We start from the raw sequence: 24701 nt of genomic DNA, 5'->3' as shown, positions 1-24701 counted from the left end.
CACCTGGCTTTTTACATCCTCATAAAGACTGTCCGAGTGATTTTCTCAACTGAAATGAACATTGGTCATTACAATGACGTCAGTAGGAATGGTGAAAGTAAAGGATATGATTCCACAAGAAATACTTGACCAAATAAAAAAACCACACATTTTCTCACTTTTAACAAACAGTACTACGCTGCCTATCTAACAGTCCACAGTTCCAGAGCTTGAATGACCAGGCCACAGACAGCCGTGATCTGTGAACACTCTTAGTCTTTTTTCGGAGGGGGGGTCGAATAGTGGAGAGTCCAAGGGCAAAAAGTATGCCCTTTTACTAATCTGTTTCCTAGGAGTACCCGATGAGTTGGAAAAATCTATCTGACTCGGAGGCAATTTCTTCATCCAAGTCAGAGGAGAAACCCCCTCTTCACTGCTAATTTTGAATAAAATGAATGTAGAATTTAATAAAAGTGAAGAGGAAGAAGCTCTTTTTAAGAAACGGTTCTTTTCAGGGTTGAATTTTGATATATTTAGGGAATTATGGAGCTATAATTTGGAATATGTCTAAATTGTAATTCTAGACCAGGTACTACTACTACTACTACTACTACTACTACTACTACTACTACTACTACTACTACTACTACTACTACTACTACTACTACTACTAAGTGAGCCTCTGCCTTAAAGTGCACACTGCTCATTCAAAACAGCACGTCAGAGTAGGGATCAAATAGCTGGAATACTATGATGAACCAGTGAGTTACGTACCAGCAGTGCGGTATCAGAAAATGTATGAACCAGAGGATTGGCATGCTAAAGAAGAATGTTTTCTAACTTCCCAGCTATTTCTCGCCAGTATCCAGTCAGGCTGTTATACTCTGTAGGCAGCAGTTATCCCATCTATCGGAGTAGAACGGCAGCATAAGAGACAAAGAACATCACCACAAACAATGGTCAATATAATGTTATTTTTGTTCAAGGTTATGCGCTTTCAATATTGTAAGCCTTCACGTTTAGTTTTCTTCCGACTTTGAAATACCACTTTTATCATAGTTGGTACGGTAAAATTGAATTAAAAATAAATGGTCGGAAATTGTATTCTCTATAACATTTGTTGCGTAGTACTTTTCGATAGGACAAATAACATAGGTATTTAAAAATTAAATTTTAAGAGCCTTCCCCTAAACTACAATTTCATATAGGGCAAATATAATTGTTTATAACTTAGACTGTAGTTTCGTATTCCCCAACTCTATATACTGACTTTCATTAAATTCTGTTAACCCATCTTCTCGTGGTTCAGCGTTGATATGGACTTGGCAACAAAGTACAAATTCATGAATATCTGTGTTATCAAAGCTGGTACGGTAACAATGTATGACATAAATGATCAGAAATTTAATTCTATATAATTTGAGTTATGTAGTATTTATCGATAGGACCGCAATTAATATAAATATTTGAGAATTCAATTTTAGGCCTTCCCCGAAACTACCAGTACCATTTCACTCAGCGTGAGAAAAATTATTTATTGCCTAGATTGCCTGACGTCACGTACCGATTTTCATTAAATTCTCTTCAGCCATTTTTTCGTGATGTGTGTACATACATACATACAGACAGACAGACAGACAGACAGACAGACAGACAGACAGACAGACAGACAGACAGACAGACAGACAGACAGACAGACAGACAGACAGAAATTACGGAAAAGTAAAAAGTGCATTTCCTTGTTACTATGGACATGACTGATACAGAAATACCATTCTTTTCAAATTCTGAGCAATGTACAGACAAAACTTATTTTATATATATATAGATGTACTATATACCTATTCTGATGTATGCAGCTGAGACTTGGGTAATGACGCAGAGAGCCATAAATAGAATACAGGCAAGTGAAATGAAATTTCTGAGAAGCAGGATAAGAGTGACAAGATTGGATAAGATGATGTATAGGCTTTTGGGTTTATGCCGTGTCAAGAAAATAAGGTGAAATTCATTACGTTTCGCAGGAAACTGTGCCCTGCGTCCTCAGAAGAAATCTCGACTGTCCACGAGAAAGGCTTCCTAAACAATGACTCTTTAAAATTTAGACGTTGTAATAGAAGTGGAAATGGTACGGGCCATTTGCCACCAGATGGCTCCCAGGAAGTGGCACAACTCTAGCGTTCGAAGCGGAAGCTGACCGAACCACCAGACTAAGCGGTTCACATAACGTGTGTACGTAACATATGACATGACAGGTGTATAATATAGACAAAAGCCTGAAATGAAACATCTGGTGCCGAGGAACGTACGAATTTGGAAAACAGCGAGCCGAAATAACAATAGTGAAAGAACAGGGAAGGGAACTACCTACGTAAATTCTTAATGGCTGGCAACCAGGTATTACTTAATTGATAGCCGGTGTCCCTGTTGAAATTGTTAGGATTTCTATGCATTTCCACAGCTTCCCGTATAATCCTGGACCTGTAGTGTCTAGTGTGGGTAAGAGCTCGAGCATCTTGGAACATGACATCATGACCTGACGATAGAGCATGCTCAGCTATTGCCGATTTGTCTGGTTGGTTGAGACGAATATTACGTTTGTGTTCTTTGATACAGGTACCAATGGACCGGCATATTTGGCCGATGTATACCTACCGCAAGTACAGGGAATTTTGAATACCCCAGGATGTAAAAGTGGGGACAATTTGTCCTTGGTTTTACTCAGACTGAACAATTTTAGTGGCGGTGCCAAACACGGTTTTTATATTGTATACATCGGCCAAACATGCCAAACATATGTACATATATACACACGTTATGTGTACCGCTTAGTCTGATGGTTCGGTCAGCTTCCGCTTTGAACGCTAGAGTTGTGCCACGTCCTGGGAGCCATCTGGTGGCGAATGAATGTACCATTTCCACTTCTATTACAACGTCTAAATTTTAAAGAGTCGTTGTTTAGGAAGCCTTTCTCATGGACAGTCGAGATTTATTCCGAGGATGAAGGGCACAGTTCCCTGCAAAAAGTAAAGATTTTCACTTATTTTCTTGACACGGCATAAGCCCAAAAGCCTATACAGCATCATGTCTACAAGTACGGGCCGTGAAAGCATCAATGGCAAGATTGGATAAGATGAGAAATGAGAAGGTTCGAGATATAGTAAATGAAGAGCCACTACAGAATAGGATAGAGGCAACTAGACTTAGTATGGATACATGAAGAGAATGACAGAGGAAAGGATACCGAGGAGGATGCACGAAATGGAGATAACAGGCAAACGACCAAGAGGAAGACCAAGAGACAGGTGGATAAAAGGAGTGGAAGAGTGTATACAGAGAAGAGGTAAGGACTGAGAAAGAGTGACTAGGGAGCAGTGGTGGGAAGACAAGAGGAGATGAAGAGGCTTACGTTCCAAGCACACCTGATGATGATGATGATGATGATGAATGCATGTTTTAACAAAATTACTGACCTCTTTTTTTTTTTTTTTTTTTTTCACGGGCTGGAACAATACAAACTTTGGAAGGAAAATATATTACATTTTAACATTTTTTTAACATAGGCACATTAAGTGGCTACCATCACAAGGTGAGACTAAACACGATACCTTGGAACTTTCAAAATTCTTTCCCCATCATTTTTTAGTTAATAACTTTAAACGTTCGAAATAATTTGCCATTTATTTTGCAAATAAATGAACTGATTCTTAAGATTCTCAATGCTAAGCCTCGACACCTTTGGGGGAAAGTACACCTTAGTATTTACTGAACAGATGCAAGATGCCCTTCAGGGACACTTAAAGTAATGCCTCTGTTTAATTTTAGGAACATTGTTGGTACAAATATGATGCCTTTGGAAGTACTGGAGAGGTAAGAAAATACCTCATCCAGAAGATTCTGCTGTAATAGAACTGAAAAAGTTATCATCCTCATTTACTTTTTTCTGTTTCTGGCTCTGTGCAATGTACATCAATTACTAGATTAGTAAAAAGTAACTATTACAATTAAAAATTACTAAGAACGTAATCATTACAAGTAACTTGAATACTTTTACTCAATTACTTCCCATCTCTGGATATTACCATGATATCCAGTCCTTGCAGTACACAAGAAATTATGAATGTAAAAGAGTTTCCCAAAATCAAAAGGGAAATATAATGATTCCAAGACCTACATTGTTTTTTGTCCTTACGTCATGCCAACAGATGCAGGTCTTATGGCCATGATGAGAAAGGATTGAGCTAGGACTGGGGAGGAAACAACCATGGCCTTGTGAAAATGGGAAACTATGGTAAACCATCGTCAGGGCTACTCACAGTGGGTTTCAAACCCCCTATCTCCCTAACGCAAGCTCCACAGTTATGTGACCCAAACCACATAGCCACTAGCTCTGCAAATAAAAAAAATAAAAATTTAAAGAGACTGCAAAATACAAATTCATACATGTGTGGCACTGATCAGATGGATCAGAGTGGGAGTTGCTACAGGACTTGAATTTCATGGAGTTAATATCAGCCTGTAATTACATGGATGTTTGAAGCAGCCATCGACAACAGTTGGATTTTGTACTACAAAACCAACAATCCAGAAAATGTCTGAACTGGAATTCAGAAAAGAAGTTACTAGTGTGTATATCCAGAGGTGTCAGGTAGTACCAAAGGTATCTGGAAGACTGTATCAGATTCTGTGAGGTACAATAGGACAGACAATCTTGTGCTACACACCACAGAGAAGGAGAATAGATGTGCTTGCAAAACTTGCAAGTCAATTATGAGAACACAGTGTTCTAAATATGTTGGTTTGTGCACTGAATGCTTCATTCCCTTTCATTCTTACCAATTTGTGCATAGCCTTGGACAAAAAAAATTAGATGACATGCACTCAAGTTGTAGAGAGATAACAGGAGGCCAAGTACTGAATTCATACCTAATCAGATGGCAAGATATCTTGAATCAGTATATGTGACCCCTCATAAAAACCTGTTTTTCCTTTTGCCTAAGGCTATACTTTTGTCTATATACTGTTTATAAGTTGCCCTAAATTTCCTACAATCTGATTTGCAGTAGGCCTATTTCAGACACTAAAGTAAAACAAAAAGTATGAGTGATATTTTTTTTCATATTCTTATATACAGTGTAATTCAGTAGCCCCTTCCAATATTGTCTGCTGCAGCCCAACTACCGTTCACATGGTTATAGGGGTGCTATTCCCCTGCAGGTGTACTGTACGGTACTAATGATTAGAGAGCGTATTTTACACACGATGCTGAACCCGAGCGAAATGTTGTATCATCCGTTCGCAAAACATGACTCCTTCAAATAAACGTCCTTTTACTATGTAACTATGTTAATGTATCGTAACTCGCGACCGGGTGTAACGAAGAGGGGGAATCAATGCGTAAAACTAGGTAACAGTGCAGTAATTAATGTTTTAAACACCGAACCGGATGGCATATGTACGCTGTTCTCGTCGTACTACCAGCATGTTTCCAGCGATGTAGCGTAGCGGATGTGGTTAGGCGTTCACTTAGAAATCGACGGTGTACCAGCGGCGGTTCGAATCCTGCTTCGTTCAAATATTTTTGCATCAGTGCGATGTTTGAATACATCAACACAGACCCACGATTGTCGCATTCAAACAGTAGAATGACGCTGTTATTGATCTTGTAATCTGCGCATACTCCGCTGGTTAGTGCCTGAATGTACTGTAATCTCTGCTGTCATTTAGCATGTTTTCCACAGAGGAATACGTTGACATGCTCCTCATTTATGGGGAAGCAAGACAAAATGCGTGCAAGGCACTACGTCAGTACCACGAACGGTATCCCGACAGGCGATACCCGGCTGCTACGAGATTCTGCTGTGTTGGAAGACGCCTAAGGACAACAGGTGCGATTTTCAACGAGCCACCAGTCCGCGATAAGCCTGTTTCATCGGGTGGAACAGAAGAGGCCGTTCTGGAGGCAGCTCATAATAATCCACACATCAGTACAAGGGCGACTGCACAACAGGTGAACACCAGCCAGCCATCCGCCTGGTGAATACTGCATAAACATAAATTTCACCCATACCATCTTCAGCTACACCAAAAGCTCCATGGGCGGGATTTTGAAGCTTGAATGGAATTCTGTCTGTGGTTATTAGGCAGGCTGGACAATGATGCAGCATTCGTATCACACATCTTGTTCTCGGACGAATCGCACCTCCACAATAATGGGAACGTCAATCGCCACAACATGCACTATTGACAATCCTCACTGGGTGTGAAAGGCAGCCCATCAAGTACGATGGGGAGTGAATGTTTGGTGTGGAATCCTGGGGGATCCCCTGAATGGACGCCATTTCTTTGAGGGCCATTGGAAGGGCCCATGCTACCTGCACTTTCTACGTCAGGAACTCGCACTGCTGCTGCAGGACGTGCCCTTGCACGATTGTTTGACGATGTAGTTGCAACAGGATGGAGCTCTACCACATTTGACTTTGCCTGTTCGTAACCATCTGAACGAGGATCTGCCAGGGAAATGGATAGGATGTGGAGACCCTGATTCTTGGCCCGCCAGATCACCGGATTTAACACCGTTAGACTTCTGCTTGTGAAGACATTTGAAGAACGACGTTTACACTCAAGCGCTGGAGAACCCCGATCAGCTCCGGCAACTCATCACGGATGCCTGCCGAGCAATTACACCTGGAATGCTTCAGCGCGCAAGACGATCTATTGGACACCGGACCCTAATGTGCATAAACCAAAACGGTCATCACATCAAGCACTTACTGCGGAAAAACGTTGTCAGGACAGTCGTGTTCCTATTATTTCCGTTCTGTAAGTGTCCAGCCTGCTGATTAATCGGCCCTTCTTAGGGCCACAAACACATTCATTCATACACAATTTGCATGAAAGCGGGTACTGAATTTACATTGCGTAGGGTACGTATTAAACAAATATTTCAAAATTTTGTAATCTTCGCCCTGAACTCAAACCTCCCACTTGAAATGCAAGCCTGCTCCGCATCGCTTTTACCAACTACATTATGGTTCCGCACAGCACACCGGGCAGCTTACAGCAAGTATTAGGTTCACTGCAGTCACAATATCAATTTAGTGCTTTGCCGGTGTGTCAGGTTCATATAATCTAGAAGGCACACACATGTCTTCCAGTGTTCAATATGAGTGTAAGATTATGGCGTCCTATCATGGTAAGACGGTAAATACCAAGATATCCGGTTGTGTTGTCTGAGCATACCGGCAGGGCAGATGTTTTGAGGACGGAATGAATATTGTGGGTTGCATAAAACTACATTAGAAGGAGCGACTGAATCATGCTGTATAAGCGCACAGATAGACCATACATTTAAAACAGTGAAATTACTTCATTTAAACGCCGACTGTTGCCATATGGCAACTAGGCATTAGCGCTAGTGGGTTAATGAGAGACTGCAGGAAGCCTACAGTCTAATATCTTGGAGCACAAAAAGAGATGCAACAAGTATGATATGAAAATTAGTGTTTCCAAGACTAAAGTGATGTCAGTAAGGAAGAAACCTAAGAGAGTTGAATGCCACTCAGGGATTACGAAACTGGAACAAGGGTATCATGTCAAGCACCTCAAGTGTGTATTCTCGCAGAATGGTAGTATACTACGTGAAACTGAATCAAGATGCAGCAAAGCTAATGCAGACCGCTCACTGTTGTGATCAACGGTAATCTGTTAGAAAGAAGTGTTTTCCCGGGCCTAATTATTTTTACATCAGTCTCTTTTCTGACCGACATTGCTGTATGGGAGTGAAAACTGCATGGATTCAGGATATCGTATACATAAGCTAGAAGTGACAGGCATTAAAGTAGTGCGTGACAATGACTGCTGGAAAAAGCAGGTGGGAACAATGACAGGAGGGTACTCAAAATGAGGAGATAAAAGCTATGCTGGGAATAAACTCCGTGGATGATCTGTACATATAAACCAACTTCAGTGGGGGTGTTGTATAATGTGAAAGAAGGATGTGTTGCCAAGGAGAAAAATGGACTCAATCATGGGGGAGAAGAGAAGTAGAAGACCAAGACGACGATAGCTGGACTAGGTTTTTAATGATTTAATAATAAGAGTTGTGGAACTAAACAAGACCACAGACCTAGTAGGAAATACAAGATTGTGGAGGCATTTAGTTTATTCACAGATACTTGCAGATTCTGACTCATTGGCTGAATGGTCAGCATACTGCCCTTCGGTTCAGAGGGTCCCAGGTTCGATTCTGACCGGTTCAGGGATTTTAATTGCTTCTGATCAATTCTTCTGGCTCGGAACTGGGTGTTTGTGTCTGTCCCAACACTCTCCTCTTCATATTCAGACAACACACCATGCTTCCAACCACCAGAGAAGCACACAGTTGTGATTACATCTCTCCATAGAGGGTTGGTGTCAGGAAGTGCATCTGACCATGAAACAGGGCTAAATCCACACGTGTGACTCAGGTCACACCCATGAGCCCACAGGTGTGGGAAAAGTGGTAGAAAAAGAAGAAGAGAACAGAGGCTTGCAGACTGAATGGTGAAAGGCATAACAGTCTATAAAAAAAAAGGTATGTACGTTCGCATCTTTAAAACTCACTCATTCAAAAGAACATGTCTATTCAGAGTACCAAGTGCAACATTGTGTAAAAATAAAATCACAAAACCAAGAAACTTTTAACATCAGTTAAGGATCAGCAATAGATGCTGTGAATGTAGAAGGTGCCATTAGCACTGCTATAACTCAGGAACGTAATGCTGTGATATCGAGGTTAAAAAAAATCCATTGCCATTCATAACTGCTCCTAAAATCTCCCTAAATTTTGAACAGAGTTTGAAGCTCAAAGTAGTTTTTTACAGCTCTTGTTCACATTCGTAAATCAAATTTTATTTGCATTATCAACAGATATTCTTGTTGAATATATAGTATTCCACAGACTTATTTATGTGACAGACGTAAATCTTGATTAAGGAACAACCTGTTGAATTACCAAATAGCTGCCCAGTTCAAAATGAAGGTGCAGAAGGGATTCATCAAAAAATTCTTTCAGCATATTAAGTACATAAGTATTATCTTTCTACTTGTTGGTACATTCAAAACTGGATTTTCAGGATTGTGTTCCAGTTCTAGACAGCCCAGGTACCAGGTTTAAGTTATTGGGCCATAATATTATTAGCACTTAATTTTCTCTTCATGCACATTTATCACCCACTCATTGATGAAAAGGTCTGGGCTACCAACATCCTTACATCAATCTGCATGACAAAAAAGAAAATCCTACAGAATGCCCACACAATGTCTATGAAAGTTTTAAAGAGCAGCAAATATATTACTTTACACTTATCTTGTATATTTGAACCCTTGATCAAGTTGTAGTAATCAAAACACAAATTAAAAAAGTTACAGTATATTAAAAATACCAATGGTTCACTTTCATCAAGATATTATCCAACATGCCACATGTGCAAACATGAGAATCCATTAAACTAACTCTTAATTACTGTATTGGGTATCAACAAGGGTACAAAATACAAATGTATTAAACTGATAAATGAAAAGGAGCTATAGGGCTACACTTACTTCATTTTTTAGTAACCAAGATGATCAAACACCAGGTGCAGAAAATTCATAAAATTGAAAATAAACACTGTTAGTGATGATAATTGTGATGCTATCCAGCTAGTGATTTCACAAGAGGAATTGGGATTGAAGAAGGAACAGGCTTATAGATTTCAAGGAAGAAAATTAAATTAGAAGTGTATTAACCATAACAGTTTCCCAGGGTAAAATACGATGCTTGCTAACTGCCTTGTCATGTTCCCAAAGACACACCACACTGAAAAAATCTCTTATCATATCTTGACACACACTGATCTGCAGATTAAATGATGTTTTAACTACACCTTATCTTATCATAGACACACTTAATTACAGGATATTACTTCACAACTTCATAAAAGTCTCACAACACCATCAACAGCAAAATTCCTTTACATGAAACATCACTACAGAATACTGAAAAAGGTATCTGCTTTACGCCTAATCAAATTCAATTCAAATTCATGAGAAAAAGAGTGAAATAATTATACCACTGATCTACCAAGGTTTATGTTGTGTATACTATAAGAATTTTTTTTTTTACCCAGCTGTTCAATATTCAGATTGTCACTAATGTACAGAAAAAAAGGAAGAAGAAAAGAAGAAAAAAAAAAGGGGGGGGGTATCTGGTAAGTAAATCTGGATGCATGGGAGTGGTCAAGTGGTAGTAATGTAAGCTTCAGAGTAATGATCAATAATGGAACTAACTGGTGGAAACAATGGCATCAGGATATTCATAGTGAAAAAATAAAGGAATGCTGGGAATCAACATGTTTAATAAAACTGGACATATGGTTGGTTTAGGTGGCACTGGTCATGTTATGCAAGGATGCTAAAGAAATTACAGAGAAAGCTGATACATTCAGGAACAAAGGAGTAGTTTAAAAAAAAAAATAGAACTATAACATAATGATTTGTTTAATTATATTGATTTCTAACAGTGCATATGCAGATTAATCAACTTCACACACTGACACACAATTGTACTACAGGTTACAGGCAAAAATGTTCTTATTTTAGACGTTATCCACTAGTATATTATGATGAAAGATTTTACCTCAGAGAAGGAATCAACGGAAAACCGCGCACTAATTCCAGAAACCTTATCCTCTTCAGTTACTGGTGGAATGTAATCTTCGTCGTCACTGGTTAGACCCAACTCATCTCCATAGCAAGTGTGGACCCACTGCCACATCTCTTGCATTGACATTTGCTGCAAGGCCAAAGCAAATTAATAATTGTATAACAATAATCACAGCTAATAATTCCAGTAAATATCTACGATTACAAACATGAACAATCTTTAAATAATAGCTGAACTGTTATCACCAGTAACACTGGAATGCCATGGACTGGGAAAAGTGCAGTAATTAGTATCACTACTATTACACAAGAACTGCACTGGCATCTTAAGTTACATAATAGCATATGTAAAATATTAAATGTACCAGAAGTACTATTTAAATCACTGACCTGACTTTTTTTTTTTTTTTTTCCCTAACATATTTGAGGCTGGGATTCCTCTTCCCCACACTTCATCATAATTAAAATCTCATTCACAATATCTAATTCATTTCCCTGGTATAGACCCTTCGGATATTTCCTTTCTTCTAAGAGTATGATAATATTTTAGTATTACCTGTAAGCTTTCCAATTAATTAATCTAAAGGTCAATGTCAAAAGACAAGTAATCAGGAATATTATGTGACAAACATTAGCACGATATTGAGGGCAACTGATAGATCATGGTGGTTGACCTGTATTTGTTATCTGGCCGGTGATATGCACAGAGAGGCTAAGTACCACAAACCCGATTCCAAACTCCCCTGTAATAAAGAGGAACTTTGGTGAGAATGAGGGGAAGATCTCCTGATGTTTGATTTGTTTGGCCATAATTCTGTCCATTTATAATTCTTGGCCAATCCTAAACAGCAGAACTCAGGAACATATTACTACATCATTTAGAAAATTTTACTTCAACAAATAAAATCCGATATATAAAGGTAGCGAAAAAAACTGGAAATGGATTCAGAGGATGGCTTTGTATAAACTTTAATTCCTGGAAGAGAACACATTTGAAAAACATCCTGCAAAACATCAGCTATATTCCATTTGGATATTACTAATGGCAACACACTAGGAAAGATATTAAGCAGCCTTTGTAATTATTTAAGTGAACTGGCTGAGTTACAAATCTGCCACATAATGAAAATCCACAGCCTGTTTCCAGTCATTCGACCAGGACAGAAATGGATGGATGAAGCCCGCATCTAGCGCGAGGATAGAAATTGTGCCGGCTGCCAAAGCCTGTCGCACTCCTCTGGGGTAATGATTAATGAATGACAGGTGAAATGAAATGATATTGGAGAGTGTTGCTGGAGTGAAATATGACAGGGAAAACCGGAGTACCCAGAGGAAAACCTGTCCCACCTCTGCTTTGTCCAGCACAAATCTCACATGGAGTGACCGGCATTTAAACCACGGAACCCAGCGGTGAGAGGCCGGCACGCTGCCACCTGAGCCACAGAGGCTCTAAATCTGCCACACAGATCATTTTTGTTCACAGTTTGTCTGTAACTGGCTTGGTATCAATGGACTATTCTAGCTACAAGTACAGATACTCATTTTTGGTGTAGGATGAGCTTATTCTATCACCTGTTCAGAAGTCCGCCTTCATAGCATTTTGGTTAGAACTATTAGCTGCTGTCCTCTGGGGGCCTGGTTTTGATTCCTGGAACTGTCAGAAATTTAAGAATGACAGGAGGGTTGGCATGTGGTTAAACAAGAGTTTACTTTTCTAGCTGTTCAGAAGATGATTTTGATTGGTTTCGATTGGTGTGAGCAGGGGCGAAGCGTCAGGGGAGACAGGGTAGACAGCGTGTACCCTTAACATTTTGTGAAAGAAATATTGTCTAGTTAATTCATTTACTTTTTAGAACATTAATTATTTCCAGATTCGTGACATTACTGTATTCCCCGCTTTACTTATTTTCATCTCACTTCGGCAATGCTAAGGCTCGCGTTAGTTACACAAAGCACATAGGTGAAAGTAGATGCTGTCCATTCTGTGATTTTCCCTTTGATTTTCAAAGCTTTCAGACAGAGCAACACTAACACTATCTGTAGGTGCTGACTGTGGAACTATGACTTTCCTATAGCGAGATGTCTCCGCCCAGTAGACAGACTTACCAGCGTCTCTTCTTGCTCTCATTGCCTAGTATTTGGATCTCTCTTATGAAGGTGCTCTTATTGGCTACCATCTTAGACATGCTTTTAATGATATTAATTTTAATTTACTTTATTATAAGACACATCTAAAATAAATTTATAATATTTAAATACAAAGTATAGTAAACTTACACCTACTAAATGAATGACAGCATCAAAACCCTTCAAGTACGTGCATTTTCTTGGCGGCCAATATTAGCTGTGGTATTATAACCCCAACAACTATTGGCTTCCAGTCTTAATAAGGTACTCCAGAGTACGCACACGGAAAAAATTGCTTAACTTGATGCTGTATATTCCGTTAAAGTCAGTTTCTAGTGAACGCGCTATGAGTGCATTCAAATTAATTAAAACGTATTTAAGGAATTGGAACTCTAGCTATAGAGAAGAAATTTCTGTGGAATCTTAGCAAGACGCCTGACTTCAAGACGAGAGTAATAGATATATTTGCCGAAATGAAGGAGAGGCGGATTAAACTCATTTACAAGAATATTGTTTAAGATGACTTGTATGAACAACTATTTATTTCTTATTTCTCTTATTAAATCTACATAACAATGAAATATATTGCTATTTTTATACTAAAAGTATGTTGTTATTTGACAACTCCCGCGGCCTATTTCGTCTATATTGAAAAATAAAGCAAGTGCACGTAGGATTATAGGTTGTTATAGGGTTTGTCTTATTTTCAGAGTCATTAATATAATACTGAATACAGATGTATGCGCCGAAAACAAAATACCATATAATAATATGATTAAAACAGTTTAAATAAAAGAAATCTCTATCTACCCCCTTACTTAGTTCACGCTTCGCCACTGGGTATGAGCTATTGTTAATTTCAGGATTAAGAATGGGAATGATGTTGCAAGATTTTATGCAAGGTATTATTCTGATTTACCTGGTGAAAAGGAAAATAGCAATCAGAATGACTCAAATGATTCATTCATATGTAGTCAGGTTATTCTAAAGTACTGAGAAGAAACTTATCCTGTGGGACTGATTTTGTTCAGTCTTAACATTCCATTAGGGGGCTGCCTAGTTAAAGTAATAAAGTCACTCTCAAGGACGTGGGTTCGCTGTCAGAGAGTTGAAAATATTAGAAGCGTGATTTCCACTTCTGGAGGGGTAAACAGTCTTAGAGTTCACTCATCTATACCAAAAAGGAGTATCTGGTTAAATCCAGGGTGCAAATGCAGCAGAGCATAGCGCTAATCACTCTATCTTACCCACTGCTGAGGTTAAGGATAGTGGAAGCCTTAAATCTTTCAGTCCATCCAGGGCTTTCATGGCCCGTATGCAGATAGTTTTGCTTTCTTTCTTTCTTTCTTTCTTTCGACATTCTTTTTGTACATATACATAAAGGACTCTACTGAGAAATTAGACAAGTTACGGTTTGCTAGTTGTCATTGCACCTTCAAAGCTGACCTTTATTTTAAGTTGACCAGATATGACAGAAAAACACAAGTGGATTCTCTGAATTGTTGGTAGAGCTGTGTTAATGCAAAGATCAAAAGAGACTTTATGAACACTGCCAAGATAGTTAATGAATTTGAAAGCTGAATAGTTTTGAGGAAGAAATTTGTGTAAAGAAAGACTCATAAGGTTTGGAGAGGCAAAATGAAGAAATTCTTAGGGATAGGCTCAGTAGTAACACCCATGCTTCAAGAATGTGAATATATCAAAACTTTCCTCCTGAACTGAAACTGTACACAAATGCATGGATAACACATACACGTCACGGAAAGGGATGGTTGTAGGACTTCATTACAAGAACACAAAGTGAAACTGGTATGTTTTGTTGATTCTGGAAAATAGACCATGCTATCTTATACACAGAACATATTAGCATATGACTAGTCATCTTCAATACGTTGTGTCTCAATGTAGTCCAGGTGGAGTGACTAATGGGACGATGCCTTTTCAGGCTTCTGCTTCAAGGCAAATGTGAGTGGCTTGTGATCGCTGAACAGAGTGAAGCATCTTCCTTTAAGCATGTGCCTTAACTTCTCTACTGAAGCATATGCAGCATGGAGTTCACAATCCTAAACAGACCATTGTTGTTACAAAGGTAATAGTTTGTGGCTGAAAAACGTTCATGGTTCCCAATTACCTTTTACATGTTGCTGAACGGATGCTCCAATTACTTTCAGTGATGCATCACCCATTAGAGAAACTCGTGTATCAAGTGAAGAGTGTTCTAGAAGTGCAGTTTTGGCAAAGGCATGCTTTTGATCATGAAATGCTTCTTCTGATTCAGGAGTCTGTGAAGGTCATGAGTAGGTTTTGGGTTACCTAACAAGAATCTGTTCAGAGGAGCAGCTATGGTACCTGCATAGTGGATAAAATGTCTGTAGAAACTGACTAGCCCCAAAAGTTTACAGTGGTCTCAGATGTTCGATGGTTTAGAAAAGTTTGTTATTGTTACAACTCTGCTTGGAGGTGGCCGTATTCAGTTTGAGTTCACTAAATAACCAGAAACTGAAATTCATGTGAGTCAAACACACACTTTATGGAATTAATCGCTACTTTAAGGTCACAGAATCCTGCGAATAGCTGACGTAAATGCTCGAGATGCTTGTCCTCGTCTCGGGATGAGACCAAAAGGTCATCAATGAAGACATAACAGAAATTAAGATTACGCGTGATTTCATCCATAAAACATTGATAAGTCTGGGCAGTATTACAGAGGTCTAATTACATGGAAGTAAATTCATATAACCCAAATGGAGTTGTAACTGCAGTCCTGGGAATTTGGTGGAAAGCATGGGCAAGATCAATAGTTGAGAATACACGACGTCCATGAAGGTTGATTGAAAAAGTCTTTGATGTGGCGGACTGGGTAGTGGTCAGGAACTGTGTGAGCATTCAGTTGACAGCAGTTCGCACAGGGTCGCCAACGGCTGTTCTTCTTGTGGATCATGTGCAGTGGTAATGATCAACAACTTGTGAACTGCTAGCAAATTCCTTGTGCAACTGTGAATTCAAATTCTTGTTTGACAATGGAATACCTCTCAGGTGGCAGTCGACGTTGTCTCAATTGAACTGGTGGACCTGGACTGGTTATAATGTAATAACATGGAGTGCCGAACTGCTGTACCAGTTCAAGATGGATGTGTAATTTCCATGAACTAAGTAGCTGGTAATAACGTGAATCACCAACTATTGTTGGAACTGATACACAAGTGATACACTGAATGCGTCCAATACTCGTCAAGTTGATGGTTCAGTCGACGAGACGATTATGGCAAAGATCTGGAAGGATTCCGTAGAATGCTAGGAAATCAGCTCCAATGACTGGGAGTGTTTGTGTGTAACATCTGGGATGAAATGCATTGTGAATTCATGATATAGGTAGACATCAATTTCTGATAGTTGCATGACTGCAAGTCTTTACATCTGTTCCAGAGGCGGCAAAAAACTGGTACTCTTCTCTGGTATGGCAGGGTAGGCGAGTTGCATCAGTAGCCGTCACTACTGACTCCCAGAACTGTTTCCTGCTTGTATGGAGGATGACACTGACGAGAATTAGAAACAAACTTTTGATGATCCAGCAAACATTTATCTTAACTGAAGTTGTTTTTTATTATTATTATTATTATTATTATTATTATTATTATTATTATTATTATTATTATTATTATTATTATTATTATAACTGGTTCATGATGTGGGTTATTGTAGTCACATCCTAGTTTGTGAACCATGGGCAACAGCTGAGTGGCCTAGTAAGTGGTCCTGAGAGTCGGGATACCAGTTCCTACAGAATGGGAGTGGCCATCTCGGATATATTCTGAATCGTGGCCTTCCTTGTGCTCTGGCAGCTAGGGCTATACAATCCACTGGTGGTCCCTAACCTGTTAGAGGAGAGATCCTCACTTGGACTATGTGTAAGTAGGGTAGCATCCTGCTTCATGAATTTACCGAGCTCAGAACGTTTTAAGCAAGCCTCAGATCTATGGGAGTAACGGAGTCCCACTCCCATTTGACAGGCGAGGGACTCCTTGGAAACAATTAGGTGAATAATATGGAATTCGATGGGGAGCTATCAATATTAATGGGGCTTATGGAAGAAAGAAAGAAAGAAGAATTGGTCCGCTCCGCTCTCCTCCGCTCCGCTCCCCTCCCCTCCGCTCCCCTCCCCTCCCCTCCCCTCCGCTCCGCTCCCCTCCGCTCCGCTCCACCAGACGTGTGGTAAAAGGCTGGTAGCGTTCACACGAGACACTTTGTGTGGCGCAACATCCATCCACTCTCGTCAACAGCAGGCTGCTGTCAACCGGCCTGAAGTGTCTTCCACTCTGGGCGACAGGAAGCTCCCTAAATCAGATTAGCTCGTTCAGGCGGTCAACATTGTGTGCGCCACAAGTTCGAAGTTTTTGTTTCAAAATCTCAGTTCCATTCATAGATACTGAAAAGTTAATAATAGAAATACAAAATCGCCATTGTCTGTGGGATTAATGAACAACAGACCATTCAAATAAAATTAAAGGCTTCAAATGTGGAATGAAGTTTCCCATGAAGTGATTTCACTTTTTGCCAAACTGGACAATTCCAAAGAGAAAGAAGTTGATAACTACAGTAATAGGCTATATGTATAGGCTATGTGTTATATGTTAACTATTTATTCGATATTACAATAACATGGGTCATTGAAAAATAATTAATCAAGGTTTTTTAGCAGTCTTTATTTCAAAAGAACTGCTTTCAGTTAAATTACATAATAACATTTTCTCATTTGGACCGAGCACGATAGCTGCAATCGCTTAAGTGCCGGCCATTATCCAGTATTCGGTAGATAGTGGGTTCGAACCCAACTGTCGGCAGCCCTGAAGACAGTTTTCCGTGGTTTCCTATTTTCACACCAGGCAAATTAATTAAGGCCACAACCGCTTCCTTCTCACTCATAACCCTTTCCTGTTCCATCGTCGCCATAAGAACTATCTGTGTCGGTGCGACGTACAGCAACTCGTAAAAAAAATTAAATCTTATTCGTGGGAACTACCAGTGTTTTATTTACAGAAGTTAGGTGTAAGTAGCAAGGCCATATTGGTAGCTCACTAAATCAGTCCTTCAAACGGTCAACATTGTGTGCGTCACAAGTTCGAAGTTTTTGTTTCAAAATATCGGCGGAATACATTTTGCTTGCTTCAAGGATTGACAACAATTCAAACAAATTCTCACTTATACGATAGTAATTAAAGAACATTCTTGGATCACTGGTACGTTCATCTAGAAGAACGATGAGCTCCTTGTTCTAGGTGATATGAATTCTATGGATGGACCCAATGAACCTTAGTACTCTGCTTTCACCTCAACCTTCTTTTCATAAGAATATAAATCCCAAGGATAACGTTCACATCCATGGACCAGATTCAAACCAAGTCGCAAAATATGTGGTGGGGACTAGAAGTTGCCAGCAAGTTGACGGAAGTGGACAGCAGGCGTCTGAGAAGTGGAGTGGAGTGATGTGGCGTGGCGTGGAAAGCAAGTGGACCGTGTGAAAGGAGCCTAAGGGGAGATAACGAGGAAGAGATAGGAGATTATAAAGTGTACTTGACGGGTGTTAAAAAGGGAAGGGCAGAATCTGGGGTAGGGCTGTTCATCAGGAATAATATTGCACGCAACATAGTTTCTGTTAGGCATGTAAACGAGCGAATGACGTGGGTAGATTGGCAGTTGGAGGAATTAAGACGAGAATTGTCTCAGTGTATTCACCATGTGAGGGTGCAGATGAGGATGAACTTGACAAGTTTCATGAAGCATTGAATAACATCATAGTCAGGGTCAACAGCAAGGATAGGATAGTGCTCATGGGCGATTTCAATGCGAGAGTTGGAAATACAACTGAAGGATACGAAAGGGTGATTGGTAAATGTGGGGAAGATATGGAAGCTAATGGGAATGGGAAGCATTTGCTGGACTTCTGTGCTAGTATGGGTTTAGCAGTTACTAATACATTCTTCAAGCATACGGCTATTCACCGCTACACATGGGAGGCTAGGGGTACCAGATCCATAATAGACTATATCTTACAGGGTGAGTTGGCCGTGCAGTTATGGGCGCACGGCTGTGAGCTTGCATTACATGTTATAATTTTCATGTTTAGGTCCGTACTGAAATGTACAATGAAGTCAAATAAATATTAAAGTTTATTTATTCCGCCTGTTCAATACATAAAACAGGTGGAATAAATAAACTTTAATATTTATTTGACTTCATGTGAGCTTGCAGCCGGGAGATAGCGGGTTTGAACCGCACCATCGGCAGTGCTGAAGATAGTTTTCCATGGTTTCCAATTTTCACACCAGGCAAATGCTGGGACTGTACCTTAATTAAGGCCACAGCTGGTTCCTTCCCATTCCTAGGCCTTTCCAATTCCATTGTCTCCATAAGACCTATCTGCGTCGGTGTGACGTAAAGCAAATAGCAAAAAAAACTATCCTAACATCTTAACAGACTTTGAATTCAGGAAATCTGTTAGGAATGTATGGGTTTTTCAGAGATTTTTCGATGAAACAGATCACTATCTGATCTGCAGTGAACCAAGTATCTCTAGGCCTAGGATAGAGAAAGTGAAATCTCTCTGCAAACGAATACGGATAGAAAATATCCAGGACGAGGAAATTGGACAGAAGTACATGGATGTGATTAATGAGAAGTTTTACAAAGTGGACAGTAAGTTTCAGGATATAGAAAGAGAATGGGTGGCGTACAGGGATGCTGTAGTAGCAACAGCAAGGGAACGTCTAGGAACAACTGTGTGTAAAGATGGCAAAAAGCTAACATCTTGCTGGAATGATGAAGTGAGAGCTGCTTGCAAATGTAAAAAAAGAAGGCTTATCAGAAATGGCTCCAAACAAGGGCTGATGCAGACAGGGAATTTTACATAGATGGAAGAAACAGAGTGAAACAAATAGTTGTTGAATGCAAAAAGAAGTCGTGGGAAGATTTTGGTAATAACCTGGAAAGGCTAGGTCAAGCAGCAGAGAAATCTTTCTGGACAATAATAAAGAATCTTAGGAAGGGAGGGAAAGAGGAAATGAACAGTGTTTTGGGTAATGCAGGTGATCTCATAATAGATCCCAGGGAATCACTCGACAGGTGAAGGGAATATTTTGAAAATTTTCCGCAACATAAAAGGAGATCTTCATGGTGGTGTCATGGACAACAGAGCTCATGGGGAGGAGGTAAATTATATTGGTGAAATTACACTTGAGGAAGTGGAAGGGATGGTAAATAAACTCCATTGTCACAAAGCAGCAGGAATAGATGAAATTAGACCTGAAATGGTGAAGTACAGTGGGAAGGCAGGGATAAAATAGCTTCAGAGAATAATATTAGCATGAAGTGTTGGTAAGGTACCTTCAGATTGGACAAAAGCAGTAATTGCAGCTATCTATAAGCAAGGGAACAGGATAGATTGCAACAACTATCGAGGTATCTCATTGATTAGTATACCAGGCAAAGTATTCACTGGCATCTTGGAAGGGAGGGTGCGATCAATGGTTGAGAGGAAGTTGGATGAAAACCAGAATGGTTTCAAACCACAGAGGGGCTGTCAGGATCAGATTCTCAGTATGCGCCAGGTAACTGAAAAATGCTACGAGAGGAATAGAGAGTTATGTTTATGTTTCGTAGATCTAGAGAAAGCGTAGGACAGGGTACCGAGGGACAAGTTGTTCACCATACTGGGGGGACTATGGGATCAAGGGTAGATTATTAAAATCAATCAAAGGCATTTATGTTGACAACTGGGCTGCAGTGAGTTCTTGGTACAGGGTTCTTACAGGTGTTAGATAAGGCTGTAATCTTTCACCTTTGTTGTTCGCAGTTTACATGGATCATCTGCTCAAAGGTATAAAGTGGCAGGGAGAGATTGAGTTAGGTAGAAATGTAGTAGGCAGTCTGGCCTATGCTGACGACTTGGTATTAACCCAATCGCATCATTTGATGACCCTAGCTCGTCATAGTTATTCGTGGCATATGAATCAAATGACAAGCTCTGCTCGCGGCGATGCACTGTATATCAATCCATGTAGTTCAGTCACTAACCCACAGATGCCACTTGTATGCTTTCTGGGCTGAAGTTTACACATGTGGCTTCAATTTCTTCCCTTTCACCAGGTTCTCGCACACTTCTGGAACAAGAGATAAGAGAATCTTTTTCCATATTATTTTGCTCTTGTCAGCTGCCATCATGGCGTCAAGAAGATGTACTGGTGTTGATGAAGAAGGAATACGGAAGCTAATAGATAGTGTTTTAGAGAGTGATACTGAAGGCAGTGATGTTTGTGATGATGAAATAGACCCTGAAGTCCTTAGTTCGAGTACTAGCGATGCGTATAATAGTTCTGATGACACAGAAAATGATGCAAATAATGACAGTGTGCCCAGTCTTTCGAAACAAGCTCGTACCACGGCACAGACTAATTTGACTGACTGGAACTGGACAAAAAGTGACAATAAACCTGTTGTACATAAGTTTAGTGAATACAATGGGGTTAGTGAAAAACTGAAAAAGTTTGATACGCAGCCACTTTCTGAACTCTCAGTTTTTTGTGAATACATGAACCCTTTGTCTGAAAAAATATCTGTCGAGACAAATTCATATGCAGCAAAACAGTTGAGCAATCCTGACAGAAAAAAGTTGAAGGACGATGACAAATGGTTTGAGACTACATCCGACGAAATTAGGGCATATTTTGTGTTAGTTATACTAATGTCACAAGTGCGAAAGTCAGTTATACTAATGTCACAAGTGCGAAAGTCAAGAATACAGTTATAGTGGAGTAAGAACAGGTGTAAAAACACTCCTATTTTTCGTGAAACCATGAGCAGGGGAAGATTTATTATAATTTCACGATTTTTACATTTTGTTGACGATGAACAAGTCGATAGTAGTGACAAACTAAGAAAGATTAGCCCTATAATACAACATTTCTGCTCCAAATTTTCAGCAATATATTCACCTTCACAAGACATTGCTCTAGATGAAAGTCTAATGAAGTTCAGAGGCCGCCTTTCATTTGTCCAGTGTAATAGGTCTCAACGTTCTAGGTTTGGAATAAAAATTTACAAAATTTGTGAATCAAGTTCTGGCTACTGTCTGTCATTCAAAATTTATGTAGGGTGATGATGTAATGGATCCAAGTCTGCCAGCAAGTACAAATGTTGTGCTCAACATGTGTGAACCCTTGTTAGGCCGAGGGCATACATTGTTTTTAGATAACTGGTATTCTTCCCCAGATTTATTCAAAAGGCTACACAACAAGCAGATGAATGTAATTGGAACTGTTAGACAGAACCGAAAAGACATGCCTCGCCAAATCAGTAAGATGAAACTAAAACGAGGAGAGTATGAGACATGGGCTGCCAACAGTATGTTGTGTGTGAAGTGGGAAGATAACAAAGATGTTTGCTTTCTCACCACTAAACACAAATAAGCTGACATGACAGGGTCAGGCAAACTCAGACAAAAGAGAGGACAGACCCCGAGGGAAGAAGTGATAAAGCCCAAGTGTGGCCTTGAATACAAGAAGGGGATATGTGGTGTTGACCTTCAGGATCAGGTTACAGCTCTATTCCCCGTCCTGCGACGCACACTGAAAGGGTATAGGAAAATATTCTTTTACCTCCTAGATATGTGTATTTTCAATTCCTTCACTGTGTATCACAAGATCACTGCTACATGCTGCTATGAGCTACACGGACTTCAGAACTAGCATTGCACAGCAGCTACTAGAGACTTTTCAGTTGTCGGAGTACTCGGTTCGAGGTCGACCTTCAGCGAACACCACCCCATCCAGATTACAAGCTAAATCACGGGCCCACTTTCCCATGCGTATTCCCCCTGCAGAGAAGAAATCAAAAGTCACAAGAAGGTGTTTTGTGTGCTACAGCCGGGGTAAAATAAGTGAAAGTTGCTGGCAGTGCAAAAAGTGTGGCATAGCTCTTCACTTAGAAGAATGTTTTGAGGTGTACCACACCCAGCAGACGTACTAAAATAGCGGCATTGGTGAGTTTATTACTTCGTTATCATGCATGCAAATTTTCAGAAAGGAATATTTACTGGTTGGTTTTGTATGATTTTCTAAATAATAGTGTGATGACGAAGGCCGTAGAGCGGTATTTAAATGTGATTTCTTAGTGAACTCAAATGGTATTTAAATGTGAGGCGAATGGGTTAATGGCAGATTGTGGCGAAAGACTGCAGTCTAATACCTTGCAACTTGAAAATAGGTGCAATGAGTATGGTATGAAAATTAGCCTTTCGAAGACTAAACTGATGTCAGTAGGTAAGAAATTCAACAGAATTGAATGTCAGATTGGTGATACAAAGCTGGAACAGGTAGATAATTTCAAGTATTTGGGATGTATGCTCTTCCAGGATGGTAATATAGTAAGCGAGATTGAATCAAGGAGCAGTAAAGCTAATGCAGTAAGCTAGCAGTTGCGATCAACAGTATTCTGTAAGAAGGAAGTCAGCTCCCGGACGACACTATCTTTACTGTACATTGGTCTGTTTTCAGACCAACTTTGCTTTACAGGAGCGAAAGCTGGGTGGACTCAGAATATCTTATTCATAAGTTAGAAGTAACAGACATGAAAGTAGCAAGAATGATTGCTGGGACAAACACGTGAGAACAATTGCAGGAGGGTACTCGGAATGAGGAGATAAAGGCTAATTCAGGAATGAACTCGATGGACGAAGCTGTACGCATAAACCGGCTTTGGTGGTTTGGTCATATGAGGCGAATGGAGGAGGATAGGCTACCTGGGAGAATAATGGATTCTGTTATGGTTGGTAGGAGAAGTAGAGGGAGACCAAGACGACGATGGTTAGACTCAGTTTTTAACGATTTAAAGATGAGAGGTATAAAAACAAAAATGATGCCACAGCACTAGTTGCAAATAGAGGATTATGGTGACATTCAGTAAATTCACAGAGGCTTGCAGACTGAACGCTGAAAGGCATAGCGATCTACAATGATGATATATGTATGTATGTTATTATAACACATAAAGGGAATGTATTATGTTCCCGAAACATGTTTGAATACATGATTTTCGATGAATAATGTGTACTGAGAAGGTGGACCAAGCATATACTATTTTAAATAGTTTTTAATAGCTTTAGAAAAGTCCATACGGGAACAAATACAAACACCCATTATGGTTAAATTTATCAACAGGTACGATGAATGGCGTTGCAAAGACGAATGTCCAGAATGACTTTTTTGCATCAACATTTCAGTTCAGAATTTTGTCAGTCCATGAATTTGAATTTGTACAGATGCGATGGAGGTGTGCTCAGAGGTTGATGTCATCACTGAGGTGTTAGGTGTTGAAGGGGACTATTCAATTAATTTGTCGGTTTTCTTCACAAGTGTGTTGAGGCTACCTTCGGCAACTGTGAGAATTTTCTGGTCATTAGAAGGGAGGCAAGACATCCAGATGCTTTTAAGCATGTTTTCCATCATTGTGGTACCTGCTACAGTTATCAATCTGCAAAGTAGTTCAGATGGAATGTGATCTTGGAGTTCCTCTGTTCGTAAAAGTTTCTCCATTCATTTCACTTCAGTCTGCAACGTGCATTCAATTTATGCTTGTTTTGTCATGCTGTACTTATCGGCAGCTGGCAGTGACGAAAGGATATCTCAAAATTCGTTAGCTAATTTTTATGCCAAGCTTGTTATTGCAATGGCTATATTTTGTTTCATCGTCAGTTACTTTAGTGAGAATGAACTGTCTACAAATGGAGGAAACATAAGAACTGGATTATGTGTCCAAAAGGCTGGTTCAACAGATATGGGGTTTAGAAACGAATGATCTTCGGATGACGTGAGGTTATGGATTCATAAAACAAAATTATAATGTAGATGATTATGTTA

At 39.7% G+C, this 24701-nt stretch overlaps 1 protein-coding gene across 5 annotated transcripts in view; it reads right to left on the bottom strand.

Annotated features, from left to right (window-relative positions):
• GramD1B (GRAM domain containing 1B) overlaps positions 1 to 24701 on the bottom strand; it is a 557013-nt gene that overhangs the window by 140801 nt on the left and 391511 nt on the right. For all 5 annotated transcript variants that reach the window (XM_067141766.2, XM_067141765.2, XM_067141764.2 and 2 more), the window contains one exon: positions 10640 to 10795. In XM_067141766.2, the coding sequence (XP_066997867.1) occupies positions 10640 to 10795 (156 nt within the window). The remainder of the gene's footprint in view (positions 1 to 10639; positions 10796 to 24701) is intronic.

Source organism: Anabrus simplex, chromosome 2, assembly GCF_040414725.1.
Source record: "Anabrus simplex isolate iqAnaSimp1 chromosome 2, ASM4041472v1, whole genome shotgun sequence".
NCBI classification, from domain to species: Eukaryota; Metazoa; Arthropoda; class Insecta; order Orthoptera; family Tettigoniidae; genus Anabrus; species Anabrus simplex.
This window is presented reverse-complemented; position numbering and strand designations above follow the sequence as displayed.